General features: G+C 35.7%; 1 protein-coding gene across 1 annotated transcript; it reads left to right on the forward strand.

Moving 5' to 3' along the window:
- Positions 1–287: 287 nt before the first annotated feature.
- Positions 288–2,367, forward strand: LOC107936447 (ankyrin repeat-containing protein BDA1). Its single transcript, XM_016869173.2, has 2 exons — positions 288–1,180; positions 1,275–2,367. The coding sequence occupies exons 1-2, from the start codon at positions 584–586 to the stop codon at positions 2,178–2,180; spliced, it is 1,503 nt and encodes a 500-aa protein (XP_016724662.2). The 5' UTR covers positions 288–583; the 3' UTR covers positions 2,181–2,367.
- Positions 2,368–7,925: the final 5,558 nt, after the last annotated feature.

Genomic DNA, 7,925 nt, shown 5'->3' on the forward strand with positions numbered 1-7,925 from the left:
AAATTCCCTTCAACCTTTAAAGAAGTTTATTTTCTCAAATTAGTGGGTTTATATCATATGTATCAAATCAAAGGCGAAACTGGAAAAAATTTTCAGGGATTAAAATTAAATTATAATTTTTGTGATAATAAAAATATAATTTAATTATTTTAATAATTTATATTTTTATAATTTTTAAAAAGATTAAATTAATTTTTATCATTTTCAATAAGATAAAATTTTAAAAATTTTAAAAGTTTTGAATGAAAAATATTCTATTATAGGGGATGAGGCACCTGCCACCCCTAGCTACGGCCCTGTATTTCATATGGACCGGATAACTTCTTTCTATGCCTTTGGTACTTGGAAATCTCCTTGGAACTTCGAAGAAAATTGTTTCCTCAAACTAGAGTACTGTTCAAATCTTGTATAAATTGTGGTCAGATCGCAGACCTGTGCTTTTGCAAAATACAAGTTCTATTTCCTTTCCTACGTTGTCTTCTGGTTCTTTCTTCTTTGTGTTCTGTTGCGAATTTCATCAGTTTTCAATAATCTGAAATTTTACTGCATACTTTATTATCCCCAGCAAAAAAAAAAAAAAGCTATGGATGAGAGGATGATAGAGGCTGCACAAACAGGAGATATTGACCTCTTGTATGAGTTAATTCAGAATGATCCATATGTTTTCCAGCGTATTGATGATGTGCCTTTTTTCCATACTCCATTGCATGTAGCAGCCGCTGCTGGCCGTGTTGATTTTATGATGGAGATGATCAACTTAAAGCCATCATTTGCAAGAAAGCTAAACCAAGCCGGGTTTAGCCCCATGCACTTGGCTCTGCAAGATAACAGAACCCAAGCAGTGCTTCAACTCCTCAAGTTTGACAAAGGCCTTGTTCGTGTCAAAGGGAGGGAGGGTTTCACTCCTCTGCACCATGTGGTTCAAACTGGAGATGATGATCTTTTGATCAAGTTCCTTAAGGTTTGTCCCGAGGCCATTGAAGATGTGACTGTTCGAAACGAGACGGTTTTCCATCTTGCAGTAAAAAGCGACATGTTTGAAACTTTCCAAGTCTTGGTGGGGTGGCTTAAGAGAAGCCACCATGAGTCTGCCCAACGTTGGGATAAAGAACTACTGAGTTGGGCAGACATTGATGGCAACTCTGTGTTACACATTGCAGCTATCAGAAACAGACCTCGGGTACGTATATGCTGATTTTCCTAATCAAGTCAATTATTGATATGTATGTAAGTATGATAAAGGGTTATTTATATAAGAATATTCTAATTAACAGGTGGTAGAAGTATTACTGAAACACTTGCATCGATACCAAATCAATGCCAAAAATTTGGAGGGACTGACAGCACTAGATATTCAATCACAATACCCATGGAATGAAAGGCAAGCGGATAGGATTATAGATATGCTAAGCAATGCTGGAGGTTTGAGTGGTTCCTCTTCCTTGCTACGAAATACCTCCATCTCTTCATTCCGCATCAAATCTTTAAAAGAAAAAATGACATTTTTGGAAGAATGTAAAATCATAGCACGTCGTCGAGGAAACAAGGGTATACCACATGAGATGCGTAACATATTTCTAGTAGTGACCGTACTAATTATAACAACCACTTACGAAGCCTCTTTAAATCTGCCAAAGACGCCTGATGACAGCCCATGTCCGTCGCTGAAATACCAAGTCTCTTTAAGTCAAGATCAGCCTCTCAATTCCCACACATTTTTGCATAAAACCGACATCAATACTGCACCCATACCCAGTCCCTCCGCAAAGGAAGTTTCGAAAGACGATTATTTGACATTTGAAACCTCCTTGTTTTGGTTTTACAATACTTTGACCTTTTGGGCCGCGGTGTTTTTAACAACATTTCTCCTGCCACGTCATCTATACTCTTCGTTGATTCTCCTAACACTTGGCTTGTTTGGGAGATCTTACATGATTTTATTTAAGGTTTCCTCATGGTCATGGGAACAATGTGAGTTTTCCGATAAACAGGCACACCTTTTTTATGTAGCCTCCGTTTGTAATTTTTTATCCTTGTTTGCGGTCGTTTTGCTAGTAGTACACCGGATATTGTCATATGTTTTAAGGAGCGGTGACATTACCAAACCAAAATTATTCATCCTCCTCCTACTAAGCGCTGTCACTTGGTACGTGGTTTTTTTCGGTCCCCTTCCTGCTTAGTGGGTCCGTCTAATCTAAACTCCGAAACAGTAACGAAGTTTTCCGGTTTTTATTGGTAATGGCCATCGACAAAGAAGTTTGGTGAATGTACCATTAATTAGTATAATATATATTATTAATGGTTAACTTTTTTTAATACGTATTGTTTTATTTAAGTTTTGAAAAAAAAATTAATATAGGTAAATATAGAGAATATTGAGGCGTGCATAAATTCTTTTAATTTTATAAAGGCCAGGTTTGGGTAAGATGAGAAGTTCATATTTTGGGTCAGGCTGGGTTTAGACAAAGAGAGTATTTATAAATATTTTGTTTAAATTTGGTCTGATCGATTAATACCTATGAGAAAATAAGGATGTGATGCGTCGTTGAGAGCAAAAAAAGTATCCTATCCCTATAAAATAATGAAAAAAATAGTATAAGGGAAGTATGGTCAAATCCTCAAAGACTGGATTTGCACAAGTTCCTACTCCTCGAGATCCCGAGCAGAGCCGTGCCCAAGAAAAACGGCATACCTAGAAAAATAAAAAATAAAAAATTAAAAGTTTGGTTGAATTGAGATTGCGTAAATTGAAATTGAAATAGTAAAAATAAACAGAGTTGAGAAAAGAGAGTTTTTGATGGAGAGATTCCGACCTCCGGTTATCTCGATCCTCCTTGGGTTTAATCCTAGGCTTTTAGGTAATCCTTCTCAAACAGAATAAGCCAATTATAGCTGAAAAGGATTCCTACGACCACCAGCTCCACTTGGATTTTAGACTTACGATTTAGAGGAACCTGACTCTAGCCAACTGTCGCTTTTGTGAGACTGTCTTACACTAGATCATCACTTCTCAATGGCGAATGCCACGCCATTTTGTCTCTTAGGCTCAACAACCACTGATGGAGTAAGTTAATGAACCGACGGTGCAACCTTCTCAAAACATACAAAGCGATCGTCTTTGCACAATATGAAAAGATCACTTTTGAAGGGACATGGACGAAAGCATCAGCCCCGTAATGCGAAGAAATGATGAATACTCGTTGAGAAGGCTAAGCACAGATTCTAAGTCTCATGAACCCTTTTTGGGGAATCTCGACCACCTTTAGCTAGATAAATTTAGTGGCTCATGCTTTTTGGAAAAAAGAAATAAACTTAATAAAAATGAAATTTTATTGAATAAAATGAAAGGAACAAAAGCTAAAGCTTTTTGGGAGAGGGAGTGTTTACAGAAAAGATGAGTGCAATTTGTGTCACTCTATCCCCTATTTATAGTACTTAGAAAACCTAGTCTATTGGTATCTAAATTCTAAAAGATAAATAAAGATAAAAGCTAAAATTAAATCTAAAGAATCATCTTAACAATTATCCTAATATAATTAAAATTTAAATAGAGTCTTGTGTTTAAAAAATATCTTCTTTGCACTTTTGCCCCCAAAATCTTCCACACTTTGTATTTTTAGCACCACTTCTTTCCTATTTCGCATGCTGGCCCATTTTATCTTTAAATTCACGCTTTTTGTCCCTAAATTTCCTTTTACCTTCAATTTATTTCATACAAGATAAAAAATCATAAATAACTTAAATTAGTAGGATCATAGTCAAAATAAATATGTAATTAATACATAAAAATATGCCATTCCAGAGTATTATAAAATTCCCCCTACTTAGCTCATGCTTCCCCTCAAGTATGGTTCCTATCCACTGTGTAATTTAGATTTTACCATGAAAGAAATATCACTCTAAAGTTTTATAAAACTTAGGCATAATGCATATGAAAAATAAAGAGAACCTTTAGCTTGCTTTAAGTAAAATTGAAAAAGTGTTTTAATTTAAACACACAAAAATTAAAATCGACTTGGATTATTTCATGAAAATTAGGTAATTTACTAAACTTACCAAGACACCTTATTTGCTTCCATCCTTAGCCCCCAAATGCGATTCTTTATTATTATTTTTACTTTTTTTTCTTAAAAATATATTAAACCTATTGACACAAAGAGAGATGACAGCCAAGCACCGCACCCCGGTTATTTAGCCTAACATACTCCTAATTTATTATATTTATATATGTTTTTTTCCTCTTAAGAATATATTGAACCTTTTGACGCGAATAGAGATGACAGCCAAACACCCCACCCCGATTACCCAGCCTAACACATTCCTAAAAATATTTTTGTTTAATTCTAGTTAGCGGAGTTTTACCTAACACATCACACAACCTTTTGACGCGAAGTAGGATGACAACCCAAACACCCTACCTTGGTTACTTAGTCAGCCATGTTTTAAGCTGCACTCATAACCAGGGAGGTATCAAAATTTATTATAATGAAACAAAATTTTAATTTGGAGGACTAGGAAAAACAATCAAGTGTCAAAAATAAGTTTCGGCAACTCCCTAACAGTTATGAACATAAATTTAGCATACAGTTGTATTAAGTGTCCTCTTTCCATTTAGACTTAATCAATTTTACTATAAGCAAGATAGGGTTAACTATATTAATCATAATTATTTTAGCCTACTAGAAATAAAACAGGGGAAACGAATCAAACTAGCAAAATCATAACTAACTCAGTAGACAAGAATCATGCTCGCAGGTCAAACAGTGGACAATTTCTAGTTAAAATCTTGGGCATGAAAAGAGGCAGAATATTCTAAAAAAAATCGCCCGTTTCCAAATTTAATTTTTTTTATTTCTCGATTCTTCTAGACATAAGAAGAGATAAAATTTATTAACATTAAAGAAACCAAAAAAATAAAAGATAAAAATAAAATTGGATTGTCTCCCAATAAGCGATTGTTTAACTTCGTTAGCTTGACGCCCCAACTAGTATTGGGGCTATTCCAGCTGAATTCTTTCATTTGTATGGGCTTCAAAATTCTACTTTTTTTACCACAACCACCATATTTGGGTTCAATCGTCCTTGCTCCTCTTGCTTTGGTTTTATTTTTTCCACCAAAAAAATCTTATGTGTGCATGTCAAGGGGTTAATCCCTTTTAAGTCGACAATGGTCTCACCATTCTCTAAAAATGCGCATTTGAGATGCTCGAAAAGTGGTTTGAATTCCAAATCTGGTGCCTGCACAACAGAAGGTAGAAGTTTAGTATTTATCGGAGACAACAATTCATTAGCAGATTCAAAATCATCAAATATCATTTTAGGTTTATCTCCATAAGATGAATCAAAAGTTTCTTCTACTAACGAGTCAAATATGTCGAGACGGTTTACGTTCAAAATTTCACTAAGATGACTAATAGCATCATAAACGTTAAACTTCATGATCTCCCTGTCAAATTTTATCGTGAGGGTTCTGCTACGCACGTCAATCTTAGTGTTTACGATACTAAGGAAAGGTCGCCCGAATAAGATGTTTGAAGACCTAGGTGCGTTATCCTCTTCCATTTTTATCACATAAAAGTCTGCAAGAAATATAAGTCCATTGACTTTCACTAATACGTCCTCAAGGACTCCTTCGGGATGCACAATGGACATGTTTGCTAATTGAATGATAACACCTGTTTTCATCAAAAAAACCCACGTTAAGTGATTCATAAATAGAAAAAGGCTGATATTTATAGAGGCCCCTAAATCACACATAGCTTTTTTAATTCCTAAGTGATGTATTTTGTATGGTATCGCAGATATGCCCCTATCTTTACTTTTTACTAGCATCCTTTGCTGCAACATCGTAGATACATTTTCACCAACACTTACTCTTTCACTTCCAGTCAATTTTCTCTTGTTGGTGCAAAGCTCCTTAAGGAACTTGGCATATCGCGGAATTTGTTTGATGGCATTATGTTGATATCGATGTTTCTGAATGTTTCAAGGATCTTTTTTTCCTCCTACCTCTCTGATGTTGATTCAATCGTCCTGGAAACGGAGGTTGAATTATGGGCAATAGAGGTTTTGTTCAGACCTGTTCATCATTCTCTTGCTTTTTCTGGGCGAAATCTTGATCAAGATTCTTACCAGGATTTGGTTCCAGTACTTTTCCACTTCACAACATCAATGCATTTGTGTGTGTCTTGAACTAGGTTTCGTTTGTGACGGCAACTTCCCTTGTGAGTTCATTTTCTCAATTGATATAGTCAATTCTCTTATAGACGCCTCAGTTTTCTATTGAAAATCTTTTGTTTCCTTTTGGAAATCAAGAGTTTTGCATTGTATTTACTGTTGGAAATCAAACATATTAGCTGCTAATTTATTGACCATGGTTTCTAGAGAGGTACTTGAATCTCGCGGCTGTTGTAAAAACGGTTTTAGTATGGTTGGTTATACCGTAGGCTTGCCCCATAACTCAAGTTAGGATGGTCTTTCCATCTTGGATTATATGTATTTGCATAGGGGTCATATCGCCTTTAGGGTGGTCTAGGAAAGTTTCCCACAACATCTAAATGGGCTATAGTATCGTCACATAAACTAGGGCATCCATTAGTTGCATGTTCGAGTGTTGCACAAATTCGACACAGTTGAGTTGGTTCTGTTTTTATTGTAAAAAGAGAATTCATGTTATTAGTCAGTCGATCAACTTTATCTTCTAAGGTTGAATTACTTAGCTGGTGAACTCTTTTAGTGGGTTCAGGATTGGCTAGGAATTGTTGAGTATTTGCAGCCATCGTGGATATCAAGTCACTTGCTTGTTGAGGAGATATGTTGACCAATGCTCCTCCACTGGCGGCATCTACTAGATTCATCTCTATGGGCTTTAATCCCTCATAGAAGTATTGGAGCAGAAATTATTCTGTTATCCCATGTTGTGGGCAACTTGCACACAATTTCTTGAATCACTCTCAATAGTCGTAAAAAGACTCTACTTCTTTTTGCCTTATCCCAACGATCTCTCTTCTTAACTTAGCTGCACGTGATATTGGAAAAAACCTGTTGAGAAACAAACGAGAAAGATCAGTCCAAGTTGTAATAGATCCAAGAGGACAAAATAACCATTCCCAAGCAGAATCTACTGGGGAAAAAGGGAAAGCACATACTTTGATTTGATCCTCTATTACGCCCTAAGGTTTCATACTAAGACAAACCATATGAAACTATTTTAGATGTTTGTGGGGATCTTCGCTTTGTAACCCACGAAAAGTCTGCAGTAACTGTATTAATCCTGACTTCAGTACAAAATTAGTATCCATAGTAGGATACGCAATGTATAACGGTGGTTGTTCTGCAGGAGCTTCGGCCATTTTTTAGATTGTTTGAGCCATAGGTTGATGTGCTAGATTCAGGTTTTCGTTAACCCTAGCGTTAAGCACTTCTTCTAGTGGATCGACTCCTATTTTTTTGTTTTATAGTGTTTGAGTAGGGTTTTCATTAACCCTAGACTCAACTTCGTCGTTTGCTTTTATTTCCGGTGGTGGGTTACTTTGAGTCCCTACCACCTCTGACTGCATTTTACGTAGCTTTGTTTCCTTGCGATTAGTTTTTGCAGTCTTCGTTATTTCTGTATCAAACGTAAGATTTCTTGAAACAGATCTAGTCATAAGAAACAAAAGAAACAAGATTAGTACGTTACTAGTCCTTGATAATGGTGCCAAACTTTGATACATTGTTAAGAGCATAAAATATATTCTATCCTATAAAATAATGAAAAGAATAGTATAAGGGAAGTAGGATCAAATTCTTAGGGACTGGAGTTGCACAAGTTCTTCTTCCTCGAGATCCCGGGCAGAGTCATGCCTAAGAAAAACGTCGTACTTGGAGAATAAAAAAATATAATTAAAAGTTTGGTTGGATTGAGATTGAGTAAATTGAAATTG

Source organism: Gossypium hirsutum, chromosome D10 (assembly GCF_007990345.1).
Source record: "Gossypium hirsutum isolate 1008001.06 chromosome D10, Gossypium_hirsutum_v2.1, whole genome shotgun sequence".
Lineage (NCBI taxonomy): Eukaryota > Viridiplantae > Streptophyta > Magnoliopsida > Malvales > Malvaceae > Gossypium > Gossypium hirsutum.

Coding starts and splice junctions, on each gene's coding strand:
- LOC107936447 (XM_016869173.2), top strand. CDS start 584: ATGGATGAGAGGATGATAGAGGCTGCACAAACAGGAGATATTGACCTC. Junction 1,181..1,274: donor CTATCAGAAACAGACCTCGG/GTACGTATATGC, acceptor TCTAATTAACAG/GTGGTAGAAGTATTACTGAA.